This window comes from Ovis canadensis, chromosome 2 (genome assembly GCF_042477335.2).
Source record: "Ovis canadensis isolate MfBH-ARS-UI-01 breed Bighorn chromosome 2, ARS-UI_OviCan_v2, whole genome shotgun sequence".
Classification (NCBI taxonomy): Eukaryota; Metazoa; Chordata; class Mammalia; order Artiodactyla; family Bovidae; genus Ovis; species Ovis canadensis.
In genome coordinates, this window is record NC_091246.1 from 75,561,809 (window position 1) to 75,579,444 (window position 17,636).

Genomic DNA, 17,636 nt, shown 5'->3' on the forward strand with positions numbered 1-17,636 from the left:
CTTTTGAGGTCATTTTGTGTTTTGTGTCTAATTATTCAGCCTCAGCATTGACTAAGCAAAGACATTTATAAAAATAGAACCAAAATACCTGTTGCACAGTGCCAAGTATCCTAGGTATATGCATTTGGGGGTCCTCATAGTAACTCTCCAAGATAGGGTTTTTGAATCCCTATTTTACAAATGAGGGGAGGAAAGGCTCAGCAAATTTGATAATTTGTCCAAGTGCACAGAGCTGGTAAAGGGAAGAGCCAGAATTCACTCTCTGCTCTGTCCAAACTCTGGTGAACAACCATCCCAGCCTTTGAGGGACTGTCCTGGATTTTAGCACTGAAAATCTTGCATCCTGCAAGACTCCTCAGTCGTGGACAAACTGGGTTGGTTGGTCACCATACCATAATTCCTCTGTTTTAAAACTGACTTTTTCTCTTTTAGAATTCTCAAATGATTGGCAATAGAAGAAAGGTAGGCACAGGTAGTTCTAGCTATGCGATCAAACTGTATAAATGGGATGACACCTTGGCCTAATTAAATGTTAAAGAAACCATTCTGTTGAAACAAGGCCAGGAAGAAAAGCCTTCCCATCTCAGCCTTCTGTGAACTAGCAGGGAGATGGCCCCTGTGACCAAGACCTAATTCTGCCCCATTGTTTGAGCTCAGTCAAATGGGAGCAGTACATGGATGATACAAAGTTTAACTATATATTTTATCTTTAGTAGCTTTTTAAACTTCAGATTGTTTTCATTAACATAGCACAGCTACATGATTTAACTCACCTTTTTAACTAGAAGTGCAAGCATATATTTATTTCTTAAAAGAATTCAGGCAGATGATTTAGAAACTTGAAAAATACCATAAATGGTTCAGAGTTAAGAACATATTAGAATTAGATATTCTACCTTGATTGCATCCCTTTCGTTGTTTTCTTCTGGGAGAGTTCATGTGGGAGTAAGCCTGGATCGGGATCTCTTTGAATAGGGTGTTTGATGAAGTTCCCAGATTACGTTTCTGTTATTCAGTGTCACTTACTTTTTCTCTAACAAAACAGCATAAAATATTGAAAAAAAATAGATAATGAAAATACTTACTTCCATTTGAGTAGCTTGGAAAAACAAGTTTTAAACATTTTCATTTAGATGGTTATGTATTTTCACCCACTGACATGGTTGACACATGAGGTTGAGGGGAACCTGAGATTTTTCTGGCCTTTTGGCTGAATTTAACAAAAGTGAGTTTTGAAAGTTAAAGTTCTATAAGAACTTGAGAAATTATTTTATCTGGGAGGATTATAAGAGTAAAATATGTCATCACTTTTTTCTCAAAGAGAAACACCCTCCCTCTTAAGTCATCAGAGCATCTTAAACAAAGAGCACGGACAGGCTCCACCAGCCTTAGTGCTAAACTGGCCACAGTCTCCTGTTCTGAGAAATCATCTGAGCAGCAGTTCTTTTTCTTTTTCTTTCTTTCTTTTTTTTTTTTTTTTGCTTTGGGGGCATAAAGTTTTCATATCACACATTCCAGGACACTCATTTTCAAGAATTTTGGCCTGTTTGAAACATGCTTTGTTCTTGGTCTGATAAGGGAAAGAGCTTTTCTCCCTTCCTTGGCTGTTGGCTAGCTCTCTTGTTTGTTCTGTTTGAATCCTTTTTCTCTTTTTTGGTTTGTGTAGCTAATTGGAACCCTGAAGAAAATGGTGAATGCTTCTTGCTTTTTAAAAAATATACCATGCTCAATGCTTTATTTTGCATTAGGTTGAATTTGAAGATGGATCCCAGATAGCAATGAAGAGAGAGGACATCTACACTTTAGATGAAGAGTTACCTAAGAGAGTGAAAGCTCGATTTGTAAGTACCGGATAATCTCTCTGAGGGGTCTGCCCTGTGAATCCCTCCTCTAGCACTGTTTCCTGAGCCAGCAGAAACACACTCAGGCCTTTAGACTGATTTTTTAGGAAGCCAATGCATCTTTTCCATTATTGAAATCTATTTAATCCAAAGCAAATATATTTGATCAGAAACAGGAAAACCAGTACAAGTTCATTTTTCTTTCTAATGAGGTCAAATGATGCTTCTTTATGTTAACATCTGTTGGCATACCAAAAGTTACTGAGTACATATTCTGTGCAAGAGAACTGGGAACATACAAAGATACCATCAAGACATTTACAATCTTGTTAGTGGAAGCCATGTTAAAAGAAGGCTTTCAGTAGGAGATTAATGGAGACTCAGTGTAGCGAACATCTAGCCTTATCATATACAGTGCAGCCTTGAGCAGTGTGGGGAGTGGGGGTGCTGACTCTCCACACATTCACACATGGCTTGTATAGTCAGATCCTTTCTGTTCACGGTTCCACATCCATGAATTCAACCAGCTGTAGATCGTATAGTACCATCAGGTTTACTATTGAAAAAAATTTGTGTATAAGTGGACCCATGCAGTTCAAACCCATGTTTTCAAGGTCAACTATATTGATGAACTTCTCTCTCTCTGAAGCTTATTAATGGTTGTGTCAATTCATAATTAAATGAAACTCTCACTTTCATAAAAGAAGGAATAAACAAAGCCCAAATACTAGTTGTGGGAATAGTAAAGTGGTGTTTTTTTTTGTTGTTGTTGTTTTTTTTAAAGAAAGCATTATTAGTTTCAAGCCCTGTACATACCATTAAAAGACAAACATGGACAAATAATCAAAATTGAAGTTGTTGAAAAATATAATTCACAATAACTTAGTTTTCATTATTGTATCATAAAACATTTTTTGGACCCTGAAATGAAGCCAGTTTTACTCATTTAGAATTACATGTAGTGCATTTGTGAAATGATAAACACTAAAGTAGGAGAAGGGAATGAGGGGCTTTTTCTGACTGAAATGAATTTTTTTTCTGAATAAATGACATCCTGCATTTTCATTGCATGCTAATAATATACTTTTAGGCAATGATAGAGTTATCCTAGATTAGTTTGGAAAAACCATGTGTTTCCTTAAAGATTCACCTGTATATTCAGCCCCTCTCCTGTCAGGTGGGGTCCCGAGTAAACCACATCAGGGGTAAGCTGAGTTTCTTCTCAGCTGCATCCTGAGGGGAAGGTCCTTCACAGTAAAGCAATCGAGAGACGAGAGACAGTGCTGCCCACGCAGTGAGGAAGCGTGACATGTAGGGAACCACGTGCTGAAAATAGCTTAACTCTCAGATAATAAACAGCAGGGAAAGGGAGGATGAAGTGTTCCTAGAGTAAAGACATCTATAAAACCTTAAAAGAGACCTAAAACTCTGGGTAATTAGTCAGTGTTCTAGGTCTGGAAACCTCTTAAGAACAACTTTCCAGGTTGCTCGAGATGACTGCCTCTCATCCTGTTGCTTGTATTTTCCTTGGATTCTCCATCCCCTTCCCTTTCCTTTTGCTTTTTCAAATCACCTGGAGATTTGGAGGTTGGGAAATGGAGTAGGGAGCCCTCTGGAAGTCCCTCAGATCTTTGATGTTCTAATTCATGTATGATTAAGCATCCTACCAGCTGGGTCTTGTAGATTTCAAATACCATTTCTTAATCACATTAAAAGAAAGCTGCTCTGATCACAATCTCTTTGTTCCACAGTAGAATTGGCTCTGTCAGTGTGCTTTCCCATGTAGCTTTACTTGAGCACAGCTTCTGAGTTTTCTAAGATCCATTTCTCAGAGCAGTCACACCAAATTGAACTTTTATTTTTAACTTTCAGAGAAAAAAAATTTAAAAATATATAAATCACATAGATATTCTGAATCTAATCTATTACGAGCCTAGTAGAAAACCTCTTCAGGGACAAAATCTAGTTTGCTCACAGTCACTAAATCCAGTTTGCCACCTCTGATTTTAGTGAATAAAAGACTTAACGTGCTTCTGTTGTAACAAACCAGCTTTTCCTTCAGGTTTGCGTATAACCCTCTGGCCCTTGGCTAGCCTATGAATGCTTTTTTTTTTTTTTCCACGTGGTGAAACAAATCTAATTGGAAAACTTGTTGATGGAAGATACTTTATAATTAGAGGGGTTTTGTTGTTGTTGTTTTAAGGAAGGGCAGGTTGCAGCCCTCACTGGGAGGCCTTCATGTTTTAATGACTTCTGCTCACCCAGACACATGCTGACTTGGGGAGAAATTGTTCAAGAGAGTCAGCAGTCCACCTCAGTGATTGTGCTGGGTTCCTTCCCACTAACTTCAGAAACGGCCCCATTACCTTTTATTGTCTCACAGAATAACCATAGCAATGCTGCATAATTAACTGGCGCTGCTGGTAAAGCGGTTTTATTATTAATTTGAGAGGCTGACTTTGGCTTTCTTCACACAGTGGCAACACTTTCATAGATGTTTCATTTTCTTCTTTAACTGTAGCACTTATAAAACGGAAAGATTACTCAGAGGAAATGCTTTGCCAAGAGTGAATGAACCAAAACTGTTTTCTTCCAACGACAGAGAGTGCCCAGCCCATCCACAATCTCTTTCTTTGCTTCCTGGGTGAAGCTACAGGGGGAGCCTATCACCCTGGAGGACTGTCTCATGAACTGGCAGGGAACATGCTCGGCTTTTAACCTGTGCCTGTTTTTAGTTTTCAAGCTTCTTTGTTCCATTGTTTGTCTCTTCTTCATGACTGATCACCTGTTTTCAAGCCTTCAAATCTAGGCCCTGCCTCTGTCCACCACCAGGGGAGGGGGCCTCTGTGACATAATGGGGTGTGCTGTACATTGGTGGCGTCTCAATAAAAACCAGTTTGGAACATATTCAAGGGGAAAAAACAGGGGATTAGGAAGGAAAAATAGTGCTTTAAAGAAAGCTTTATGGGAAGGAGGAGTCCAGATGGCAGAGGAGCAGGACATGGCTCTCACCCCCTCCCACAGATACGTCCAGAACACACTTACACATGGAACGGTTTGCACAGAATATCTACTGAATACTGGCAGAAGACCTCAGACTTCTGACAGGGCAAGAAAACCTCCACATAATCGGTTAGGGTGAAAGAAAAGAGAGAGAGAGAGAAAGGAGTGGTAACAAGACCTGTGCCCCAGGGAGGGGGCTGTGAAGGAGGAAAGGTCCCCTCAATGGACAGGTGCAAAGCTTCAGAGGAGAGTGCAGCAACCAGCTTCTGGAAGGCAAAACAGAGTGACCCACACTCCCTGGCAGTAGATGCTTATGCCCTGGCCCAGGCAGGGGCTGGGTGCTAAAGCTTGGGCGTCAGAGGTCATACCCAGGGAGAAGAGTGGAGTTGGCTACATGCAGACAACCTGTAGAGGCTGGGATATTGCGACTGAAGCTGCACAGGGAAGAAGGCTGGGCCCTCAGGAGGCGAGGACCCATTGTTAAGCGCCACGCAAGGAGAGGGACAGGAACCACCAATGGAACTCCTTTCCCTGTTCATACTGTCAGGCAGCAGGATGCCACCTAAAAATTCCGGGGGTAGGCATGAGCCAGCACCACCATTGTGAGCTTCAGAGGTGGGCATGGACCACTGAGAGAGCCGGGAGCAGATGCCAGTCACTGCCCCTGCCATCCAGGGATCATGTGTGGGCAGCGCGCAGGGGCCAATCACTGCGCCTGCTGTTCCGGAGTCTCAGGGGCTGCTGCTGGGAGACCCACAAGCCGGTGCTGATTGCTACCCCAGGGTACTCGAGCTGGTGCTAGGAGACCCACAAGCCGGTGCTGACTGCTACCCCAGTGTACTCGAGCTGGTGCTAGGAGACCCACAAGCCGGTGCCGACTGCTACCCTGGTGTACTTGGAGTGAGTGTGGGCTGCCAAACCTTTGTTGTTGTTCAGTCACCAAGTCATGTCTGACTCTCTGCAACCCCGTGGACTGCAACACGCCAGCCTTCCCTGTCCTTCACTATCTCCCGGAATTTGCTCAAATCCAAGTCCATTGAGTCGTTGATGCTGTCTAACCACCTTGTCCTCTGCTATCCCCTTCTCCTTTTCCCTTCAGTCTTTCCCTGTGTCAGGGTCTTTTCCCATGATTGGCTATTTGCCTCAGGTGCCCAAAGTATTGGCATACCCCACATGAAGGGTATAAGAGCCAGCCCACGCTGAGGAAGGAGACAGAAGCATCCAAACCAAAAGCAGCCCCTCGATTCCAGACAAGACAGCAGAGTAGAAGGGCTCCAGCTCCTGTCCTGTCATGACAACACCAAAATCACAACTAAGTGCAGAACAACCATCAGCAAAAAAGACTGGAACCTCCCAAAAAAGATATTTTACATCCAGAGACAAAGCCACAACAAGATGGAGCGAGAGTCCAGAGCCCCAGGTCAGGCTCCCCAGCCTAACAGTCTGGCATCAGGAGGAAAAGTCCTCAGAGCATTTGGCTTTGAAGGCTGCTGGGGCTTGAGGGCAGGAGCTCCACAGGGCAGGGGCAAAGAGACTCCACTCTTGGGGTGCACACAAGACTTCACATGCACTGGGACCCATGGCAAAGCAGTAACTCATAGGAGCCTGGACTAGGCCCACCTGTGTGGGTCTTGGAGGGTCTTCTGGAGAGGAGGGGGTCCACTGTGGCTCACTATTGGGGCAGGGACACTGGTGGTGGAGGCCCCAGGGAATATTGATCTGTGAGCTTTCTTGGAGGTTGCATTTTCAGCACCAAGATCTGACCCTGCCTAACAGCCTGCAGGCTCCAGTGCTGAGGCGCCTCAGGCCAAACAGCCAGCAAAGGTGAACATGGCCCTGCCCATCAGCAGACAGACTGCCTAAACTTATACTGACCTCATAGGCATCTCTAAACACACCCTTTGACACATCTGAGTGAGGTACCACCTCACAAAGGTCGGAAGGGTCATCATCAAAAAATCTACAATCAATGCTGGAGAGGGGATAGAGAAAAGGGACCCTCCTACACTGTTAGTGGGAATGTAAATCAGTACACCACTGTGAACAGCATGTAAATTCTTTAAAAAACATAAGATAGAGCTACCATATGACCCAGAAATCCTACTCCTGGTATATATCTGGAGAAAACTATAATCCAAAAAGATAGATGCACCCCCACTGTTCATTGCAGCGCTGTTTACAATAGCCAAGTCATGGAAGCAACCTAAATGTCCATCAGCAGAGGAACGGGTAAAGAAGATGTGGGGGGTGTGTATGTGTGTGTGTGTGTGTATATATACTGGAACGTTACCATAGGAAGATGAAATAATTCCACTTGTAGCAACATGGATGGACCTACAGATTATAATAGTAAGAAGACAAAGATCATATGATACCACTTATAAGATAATTTAAATGAACTTATTTACAAAACAGAAACAGACTTCAAAAACAACAGTATGGTTACCAAAGGAGAAATAGAGGGAGAAAGGATAAATCAGGAGTTTGGAGTTAACATATACGAACCTACTTACGTATAAAATAGATGATCAACTAGGACCTACTGTATAGCACAGGGGATTCTACTCAATATTCTGTAATGACCTACATGGAAAAAGGATGGGTATATGTATATGTGTAACTGAATCACTCAGCTGGGCACCTGAAACCAACACAAGTTATAAATCAATGACACTCCAATATAAAATAAAGGTTAAATTTTTTTTTTTAAGTAAACTTTACTGGAGCATAACAGAAAAAGCCCACATTCCTTTGCCTAGCTAACACTTACTGAGCAGTGACTGTAGCAGAGTACACTGCTTACTGTGGGAGCACATGTAAAATTCATTTTATAGTCCCTAATAGTCTCACCTTCAAGGGGTCCAAGGAACCCCTGATGGCCCAACACCTAACCCCTCCTCTCAGCCCATGCCTTCATTCTACTACATTGACATGTAATGTGTTCCAGGAATCCAAAAAAAGGAACCTCATTTTTGTCAGTCACAGAGAAGACAGGATATCTTCTGTGCAAAGGAAACAGTACATTTAAAGACAGAGGCTGGAGACAATTAAGTGTGACCAGGAAATGCAAATAAGTCAGTCTAATCCAAGCATGGGGTAGGATTTTGTTCGGTTATGTACATCCAGCCTAGAAAGTATAGCCGTGATCTTGAAGGCAGTGAGGCTACTGAAGACCATAAGCAGGGGTGTCGCGTAGTTAGAGAGTATAGAGACATTTCTTCTAGTAGTTCTGTGAGACATGGACTAGGGCGCAGCACTGTTACAGTGGTTTAGCAGTGGAAATGAGGGCCTGCACCATGGGGTCAGTAGGGTTAAAGAAGAAAGGAGGGAGGGCTTCGGGGTCCATGTAGGAGGGGTCCTGGACAGGATGGGGACAAGGGGAAGTTTACAAAGACCTTTAGGTTTCTGATCAACGTAGTTAGATTTGATGAGGGTAGTGCTGCCATTTATGGAATTTAGGAAGGACAGCAATGGAGAAAGAAGACTTGTTCACTCTAGGATAGGAAGATTCTAAGTGCCTCCAGGATAAACATTCTGATGCTGCTGGGTAGTTGGACATGCAGGCTTGAGCACAGGGGGAGGTCTGAACCAGAGTCAGACATGTGAGCATCTTTAGAATTGATGTCAAAATTGAAGTTGAGTGGCTAGGTAGGCCCGGGGAGCCTATGTAGAGAGGAAAAGTCCACACACAAAGCCTCAGGGCCATCAGAGTTGAGCGAATAGTTAAGGGGAGCCCCCTGACACGTGAACAGTGAGCCGCCAGAGGACGAGGAAGAGGGCTTACAAAATGACAGCTTCATGCAAGAGTGAGGTGACAGAGAAATCATACATTTAGGGTAGAGGCGTGTCCTAGGAACCAGAACAGTTGCAGGGAAGTGGTAGGAACAGAGACCCAGAGGTAAGTAGGAATAGGAGTGAATTAGAGCCGACTGTGGACAAGTCAGTCACGTAGCCGGTCAGGCAGGGGCATGAACAGTCAGGGAGACCTAAATGAGAAGACTTTAGTTCTGCTTGTGTTGAGGAAAGTCCGCGAGGGCTGGAGATCCCGAAGGAAGTGAGGCTAAATGGAAGTAGATGGGGGTGGGGAGGCACTCATGACCCCTGGGTGCGTCCTTCTCCTAAGGGGCCTCAGCCCCCTCCCCACCCCTGACTGAGCCAGGCCTTTGTTCCTGTGATGTCAGGTGCCTGCTCTTCTGCCCAGTAACGCTGGCTGTTCTTAGTCCACAGCTTCTGACATGCGATTTGAAGACACATTTTATGGAACAGACATAATCCAAGGGGAGAAAAAGAGACAGAGAGTGCTGAGCTCCAGATTCAAGAATGAATATGTGGATGACCCCGTCTACCGCACTTTCTTGAAGAGCTCTTTCCAGAAGAAGTGTCAGAAGAGGCAGTAGTCTACCTACATTGCTCTGCAGGCCACAGAATGACTTGGGCAGAAGCGGACCGAGGAAGGACAGCCTGGGGCTGTGCCGTGTGTTTCACTGGGGTAGGTGACAGGCTGTGTCTCTGACAGTGGAAAATCAAGCTCCCCAGAGTGTGGTCACCAGAACCACAAAATACACATTATTAATTGGATACCACAGTCTGAAGCTGTCTCCTAGTCTTGCTTTCACTTGTTAGCAGTTGTCTCCTTTGATCCCAAAGAATTTTTCTAAGTGAAGGAAATCACTCACCAAAAAAAGCCACTGCCAGAGGAGGTGGATCCCCACGCACAGCTTTTAGGCCTAAGAACGAACAGAGACCGCTCTCCTCCCTGAGCAAGTGGGGGCCTCCAGGCCCAGGTGGGAGGGTAGTAACATATTTTCCACAGTCAGGGAAGGACTCTCACTTATTTGTTTTAAATGACAGTTTTTATAAAACATTTTTAAAACACAAATGGCATGTATGGTAATGAGGTTTACCCGTGTGCTACCTGTATTCCCTTGTACAGAACTTTTACATTTTTTTATATCCCTTTTACTTTGGATTGTGTCTGATGAGAACTGAGTTGTTGGCCTCTGTGAAATTTTTGGCTCTTGAGAAAGAATCCTTATGAATTGTCTGGGAATTTTATATATTTAAAGAGGGAGATCTGGGGCTGTTATTTTTAAACACTTTTTTTTTCATAATACATATTCTGAGTAGATATTTATAAAATATGTTTCTTTCATTATGTGTTTGTAAGATTAGAGTTAAAAATAAATATGCCTCGATGCATAGTTTTGAGGTAATATGATTTTTCCTTTTTAAAACAGCTTGAAAATGTACTAGTGTTTAAAAATAAAGATTTCCATTTTCTCCAATTCTGTCTTCTAACTTGCTTGTTTGTCTAGGTTTAAACCTATAGAAAACAAGTTTTGTTTGTGAGCTGACTGTGAAGACATTCTGGGGCCCCGGCTGCAGACCCTTCTTCCCTCACTGACTTTGTCCATAACTGTGGACGCACTGCCAGACATTTATGGCTGTACCGCTGGGGATCCTCTGCCTGCTTATGGTGCCTGCTGAAGCGTTTTCCTCAGCTCCTCCTTTGGGCCTGGAAGAAACCTGAGCATCTGGAGTCTCAAACTCTTTTCATTGTGGGTCTCTTGGTCCTCCGCTTCACTGGAAGCTTTATGGATCCTCCAATCCCTCCCATCACTTTGTAGATGGGGGTGGAGGAGAGACAGGGAGAGGGCTTGCCCACGGTCACACAGTGATGTTTCGGTCAACTGTGGCCACAGTGATACAGTATAACCAACAACTGTAAGATCTCAGTACCCTGTGGCGAGACACACTGCTTTTGGTTATGAGCCTGCAGATAGACTGATAAGGCTGAGCTTGGCTGTGCAGCTCTGCTGACCTCAGCTTGGGCCAGCTCACACATCCGCTCCACGTGTCCCCATCAGCCCATCGGACCTAGTGGGCCAGCCCAGATTTGATCTTCTCTGGTCACTGGCAGAGGCAGAGAGGCCAGCCAAATAAGCGAATTTTAGGTCTGATGTTGGTTAACATCCTGTGGCCCAAAGCCCAGAGCCAGGGATTAGAGGGCATTTCAGAGTTTCATGGCAAAACGTGTGGATGTATCGTGTTACTGGGTAGAGAGTAGAGAACTGAAGCATCATGACAGCCACAGCTGAAGCTCAGCTCTGCAGACCTCTAGCTGGCTGACGTTCCGTTTTCCAGAGTGCCTCGTGGCTGAACTCTGAGCTGGGGAAGAGCCCATCAGCCATATTTTTACAAGGACTGAGCACTCCATATTCTCTGCCAGTATAGTCATATATTTTATCAAGTAATCAAGCTTGCCTTTTGTATCTCCACATTTTGAATGGAACTGACCTGCTCTCTCCACAATATGCCAGGAAAGTAGGCCTGTGTAAAGCATTAAGAGGAATTAATCTAAATAGGATCATTCATTTTGTACAAGTTTGCCTGTCAGCAAGATTTCTGATTGGTTGCCACAGGGAGAAAATGTGCAGAGTCCTATGTGATCTCAAATACAGCTGTTTTTTATGGTCTCACTTAACTAATGTTCTTATAATCAAGTACAGCTGTATATGGCCTAAGCAAAATAGTGTCGGCCACAAATACACTCTGGCTCTTGAGAAAGACACCTTTGTTTCACTGCATTCCGCATGAAGTCGTTATTAGCCCTCTGACCAGACAAATCAGTAAAGCTTTTTCCCTTACTGTGACACCTCAATTGTCATTTTAATTTCTTTGTGTTACACTAACTGCATTTTTAGTGTGCACATGTAGCGTGAAATCAGTTGAAGTCCTTCTAGTATTAAAAAAAACACAAAACTGCTGGCTGTGACAATTCTAATGTAATTCTAATTATAAGCCCTTTCTCTGGAGGTTAGAGGATTAGTAAAACTGCCTGGCATATTTCACAACATTTTAGTTCCTTTATGTGTGTTTGAAATGAGAACAATGTGATTCTTGTCAATTTACTTTTATTAAAGTACTTTTGTTTAGTTCATCTAAAGAGAAATTGAGAAGAAGTATCTACTAAAATATCACATGACTTCACAAATGCATTATAAATTGCTCCTGGGTAATGGCATGTGAAAATGTGAAGACGCAGAAAACAAAAACACACAGGAGTGAATGGATCTGCCACTTCTCCCTGTACCCGTCCAATGTGAAGCAAGGCTGAAACATGTTTGTTCCTGTAAATGACCCGGAGGTCTTACAAGTAATCATACTAGAGGAGCATATGCCGCAAGATAATGTGTTTTATTTTTGCCTTTAAGTAAAAAGGATCTGAAATGAAACAATCTTCATTTTACATACTAATCAGCCCCCCAAACTTGAAGCAAACTAGAAATTCTGAGACATACTCATTATATGAATAACTGGTTGGTTGCAAAGACTCGATTTTACAACAAACTGCTGCTGAGAATTCATATGTGCATCATGGGAAGTATTTTGAATTCTCTCACCCAGTATATTGTTGAGACATACAGCACTGAGTGGCCTCTGAGGAGCCTGAACTGTCCAGCAAGTGTGCTGAAGACTCAGAAACCCCATGCTCCATCCTCAGAAGGTACAGTTCCACTTGAAATGGAAGTTCATCAATGATATTAATGATGTACTGAGCATCTATTGTTATACACTGCCTGGTAGGCTTCTTAGTGGCATTTATCTTACTTAGTCTCCCCAAAAAATCAGCAAAGGAAATACTCTCCTCTTTCATGGAGGGAAACTAAGGTTCAGAAGGGTGAAGTAGCTTTTGAATCACTTGACCTCGATGCATGAAGAAAAGTGAGGCTTCTAAACCTGATACAATCAAGTAACACTGGATAGATGACTCTGAAGCTCAAAGACAAATTAGCACTAGAGATACAAGTAACGAAGTCATTATCTTCATTTTCTTTGAAAATAACATGAAATTTACCTTCTGGTAAAGGCAAAACTATAGGATCAGAAAAGAGATATCTTGTTGCCAAGGACTGGAAGTGAAGGAGGAAACTGACAACAGAGGCTCAGCTTGAGGAAACTTTTTGGGATGATAGCAATATTCTTTATCTTGACTGAGGTGGTGGTAATAGGACTGTATGTCAAAATTCACAGAACTGAACACAAGAGGCAGATATTACTATGTGTAAATGTCACCTCAGTAAACTTGCCTTAAATAAATAAAATCTAGTGGAATGGTGGTCAAGTAACTTGAGAGAGAACATGCTGAATGAGATGAGAACAAGACGTGAAAAGAAACCAAGAACCCTGGGAAAGAACTACATATAGCTGAGTTGTGAATGAGTACTGAAAGGGGCCAAGAAATGGGAAACCAAGATGCTGTGATGTCGTGGACATCAACAGAAGATGGTATTGCAAAAAGGAGAGGGGTCAACAGAGGGAAAATGCTATAGAGTCCTAGATCACGTAGTTGTCCATTAGGAGAACACTGGTGTCTTTCAGGAGAGCATTTCACATGGTGTCAGATGAGAAGCCTAGTAATATTCAAATGTGAGAGGAGATCAAGATGGTGGATGGATGTGGAGCTCACCACTTCCCACAAATAGATCAAAATTACATGTGGAACAATTCTCACAGAATACCCACTGAATGCTGGCAGAAGAGTTGATAACAACCAAAACACAAGAAAAATTACCATGTAACTGGGTAAAGATAAAAGTTTTTTTAAAAAGATAGCATCTGTGCCTCTGGGAGGGAGCTGTGAAAGTGGAGGGGTTCCCCCACTCTGGGAGCCTCCTTCACAATGGGGAGAAATCAGTGGGGACAGACAGGGAGCTTCAGAGGAGAGTGCAGCAACTAGCTTGCAGGAGGCAGAATGGAGAGATACCAGCATACCTGGTTCTGACCACCTCCATGCTCTACCCTACACTCACTGCCTCAACTGTCCTCAGTGTGCACTGGCCATTATCCCCTTGATGGGGGGCATGATTGGTGCGGCAGTGACCAGAGCCTGCACTGGATGTTCAGCAGGACCTCCTCTTTGGCATCACAGCCTTGTTTGGCATCACAAACCCTTCTGCTCCCAGTTGTCGGAATAGATGCTCCCTGATCTATTTCTGAGCTGCTGGTTGGGGTAGATGGGATGGGAGCACGTATACTGGTAGAGGAGCCAGTGAGTATTCCTCCACAGGAGGTGTCCATCAGCAAGAGCTCATCTGCTAGTGCGAATGGGGGCTGGGTGCTAAAAGTCAGGCTTCAGTGGACACCTGATGAGAGGGGTGGGGTTGGCTGTATAGAGTCAGCCTGAAGGGGCTAGGGTGTGGCCCAGACCAAAACTGGGAGGAGTGTGCAAAATGGAGCCCAGGTCCACCACAGAAGCCCCATTGTTACCACACCCATGTGAAGGAAGAGCCAGGGCCCCACCACAGCCGCCGCCTCCTCAGCAAGCTCACCGTGGGCGGGGCTCCACCTCTGCAACTACTGGGAACAAGAAAGCAGTTGCCCCAAACGTGGAGGCAGGGCTGAATCTGAGCCCTGTCTTGTGACTTTGTGATGTTGGTGGATTTATGCTGTTAGTGCCTTTGTAAGTTCAGTGCCTGTGGGACATCCAAGAAGATTAATGTTCCTGTGGCTGTTCCTGTGGGTGAGGTGGGTCTGGAGTTAGCAGCTGTGGACACTGGGGCCATGTGCCCAGGGAGGCCAGGCTGGGGCCTCTGGTAAATGTTTAGCTCCCGTGACATGTCCAATTAAGTGACTATGTGACTGCTAGTACCTGGTACGCAGATCTGTGCCTATGCATCTGGGCTGATGGCTTTCTGAGGGACATAGGGGCCAATTCCTTGGATTCCCATGGCTGAGGCGGGACTGATGGCAGTGCCAAGAATAGGGTATTTTGTGGGCCCACACAATGGGTGACAGACAGCATCACAGACTCAGAAGGAAAGGATCGTAGATGGCTTTTGGAAGGTAGAAAAGGCAAGGAAATATTCTCTGAAACCTCTGCTAAAGCATTTGACTATGGATCACAACAAACAGGAAAATTCATATGATTATCTCAATAGATGCAGAGAAGGCCTTTGACAAAATTCAACATCCATTTATGATAAAAACTCTCCAGAAAGCAGGAATAGAAGGAACATACCTCAACATAATAAAAGCTATCTATGACAAACCCACAGCAAACATTATCCTCAATGGTGAAAAATTGAAAGCATTTCCCCTAAAGTCAGGAACAAGACAAGGGTGTCCACTTTCACCGCTACTATTCAACATAGTTCTGGAAGTTTTGGCCACAGCAATCAGAGCAGAAAAAGAAATAAAAGGTATCCAAATTGGAAAAGAAGAAGTAAAACTCTCACTGTTTGCAGATGACATGATCCTCTACATGGAAAACCCTAAAGACTCCACCAGAAAATTACTAGAGCTAATCAATGAATATAGTAAAGTTGCAGGATATAAAATCAACACACAGAAATCCCTTGCATTCCTATACACGAATAATGAGAAAGTAGAAAAAGAAATTAAGGAAACAATTCCATTCACCATTGCAACGAAAAGAATAAAATACTTACGAATATATCTACCTAAAGAAACTAAAGACCTATATATAGAAAACTATAAAACACTGATGAAAGAAATCAAAGAGGACACTAATAGATGGAGAAATATACCATGTTCATGGATCGGAAGAATCAATATAGTGAAAATGAGTATACTACCCAAAGCAATTTACAAATTCAATGCAATCCCTATCAAGCTACCAGCCACATTTTTCACAGAACTAGAACAAATAATTTCAAGATTTGTATGGAAATACAAAAAACCTCGAATAGCCAAAGCAATCTTGAGAAAGAAGAATGGAACTGGAGGAATCAACTTGCCTGACTTCAGGCTCTACCACAAAGCCACAGTCATCAAGACAGTATGGTACTGGCACAAAGACAGACATATAGATCAATGGAACAAAATAGAAAGCCCAGAGATAAATCCACACACATATGGACACCTTATCTTTGACAAAGGAGGCAAGAATATACAATGGAGTAAAGACAATCTCTTTAACAAGTGGTGCTGGGAAAACTGGTCAACCACTTGTAAAAGAATGAAACTAGATCACTTCCTAACACCGCACACAAAAATAAACTCAAAATGGATTAAAGATCTAAATGTAAGATCAGAAACTATAAAACTCCTAGAGGAGAACATAGGCAAAACACTCTCAGACATAAATCACAGCAGGATCCTCTATGATCCGCCTCCCAGAATTCTGGAAATAAAAGCAAAAATAAACAAATGGGATCTAATTAAAATTAAAAGCTTCTGCACAAAAAAGGAAAATATAAGCAAGGTGAAAAGACAGCCTTCTGAATGGGAGAAAATAATAGCAAATGAAGCAACTGACAAACAACTAACCTCAAAAATATACAAGCAACTTATGCAGCTCAATTCCAGAAAAATAAACGACCCAATCAAAAAATGGGCCAAAGAACTAAATAGACATTTCTCCAAAGAAGACATACGGATGGCTAACAAACACATGAAAAGATGCTCAACATCACTCATTATCAGAGAAATGCAAATCAAAACCACAATGAGGTACCACTTCACACCAGTCAGAATGGCTGTGATCCAAAAATCTGCAAGCAATAAATGCTAGAGAGGCTGTGGAGAAAAGGGAACCCTCCTACACTGTTGGTGGGAATGCAAACTAGTACAGCCACTATGGAGAACAGTGTGGAGATTCCTTAAAAAATTGCAAATAGAACTACCTTATGACCCAGCAATCCCACTTCTGGGCATACACACCGAGGAAACCAGAATTGAAAGAGACACATGTACCCCAATGTTCATCGCAGCACTGTTTATAATAGCCAGGACATGGAAACAACCTAGATGTCCATCAGCAGATGAATGGATAAGAAAGCTGTGGTACATATACACAATGGAGTATTACTCAGCCGTAAAAAAGAATTCATTTGAATCAGTTCTGATGAGATGGATGAAACTGGAGCCAATTATACAGAGTGAAGTAAGCCAGAAAGAAAAACACCAATACAGTATACTAACACATATATATGGAATTTAGGAAGATGGCAGTGACGACCCTGTATGCAAGACAGGGAAAGAGACACAGATGTGTATAACGGACTTTTGGACTCAGAGGGAGAGGGAGAGGGTGGGATGATTTGGGAGAATGACATTCTAACATGTATACTATCATGTAAGAATTGAATCGCCAGTCTATGTCTGACGCAGGATGCAGCATGCTTGGGGCTGGTGCATGGGGATGACCCAGAGAGATGTTATGGGGAGGGAGGTGGGAGGGGGGTTCATGTTTGGGAACGCATGTAAGAATTAAAGATATTAAAATTTTAAAAAAAATAAATAAAAGAAATGGGAATACCAGACCACCTTACCTGCCTCCTGAGAAACCTATATGCAGGTCAAGAAGCAACAGTTAGAACTGGATACAGAACAGACTGGTTCAAATTTAAGAATAGAGTACGACAAGACAATTTATTGTCACCCTGCTTATTTAACTATATCCTGAGTATCTCATGCAAAATGCCAGGCTGTATGAACCACAAGATAAAATCAAGCTTACCCAGAGAAATATTAACAACCTAAGATGCATAGGTGATACCACCCTTATGGCAGAAAGTGAAGAGAAACTAAGGACCCTCATGATGAAAGTGAAACAGGAGAGTGAAAAAGCTGGCTTAAAACTCAACATCAAAAAACTAAGATCATGGCATCCATTTCCATCACTTCATGACAAATAGATGGGGGAGAAAATAGAAACAGTGGCAGACTTTATTTTCTTGGGCTCCAAAATGACTCCAGATGTTGTTTGCTGTCATGAAATTAAAAGATACTTGCTCCTTGGAAGAAAAGCTATGACAAACCTAGATG

General features: G+C 42.9%; 1 protein-coding gene across 2 annotated transcripts in view; it reads left to right on the forward strand.

The window, feature by feature from the left end:
* Positions 1 to 10,129, forward strand: part of KDM4C (lysine demethylase 4C) — a 404,611-nt gene extending 394,482 nt beyond the window's left edge. For both annotated transcript variants that reach the window (XM_069574114.1, XM_069574115.1), the window contains 2 exons: positions 1,749 to 1,841; positions 9,065 to 10,129. In XM_069574114.1, the coding sequence (XP_069430215.1) occupies positions 1,749 to 1,841; positions 9,065 to 9,241 (270 nt within the window). In that variant the 3' untranslated portion in view covers positions 9,242 to 10,129. The remainder of the gene's footprint in view (positions 1 to 1,748; positions 1,842 to 9,064) is intronic.
* Positions 10,130 to 17,636: the final 7,507 nt, after the last annotated feature.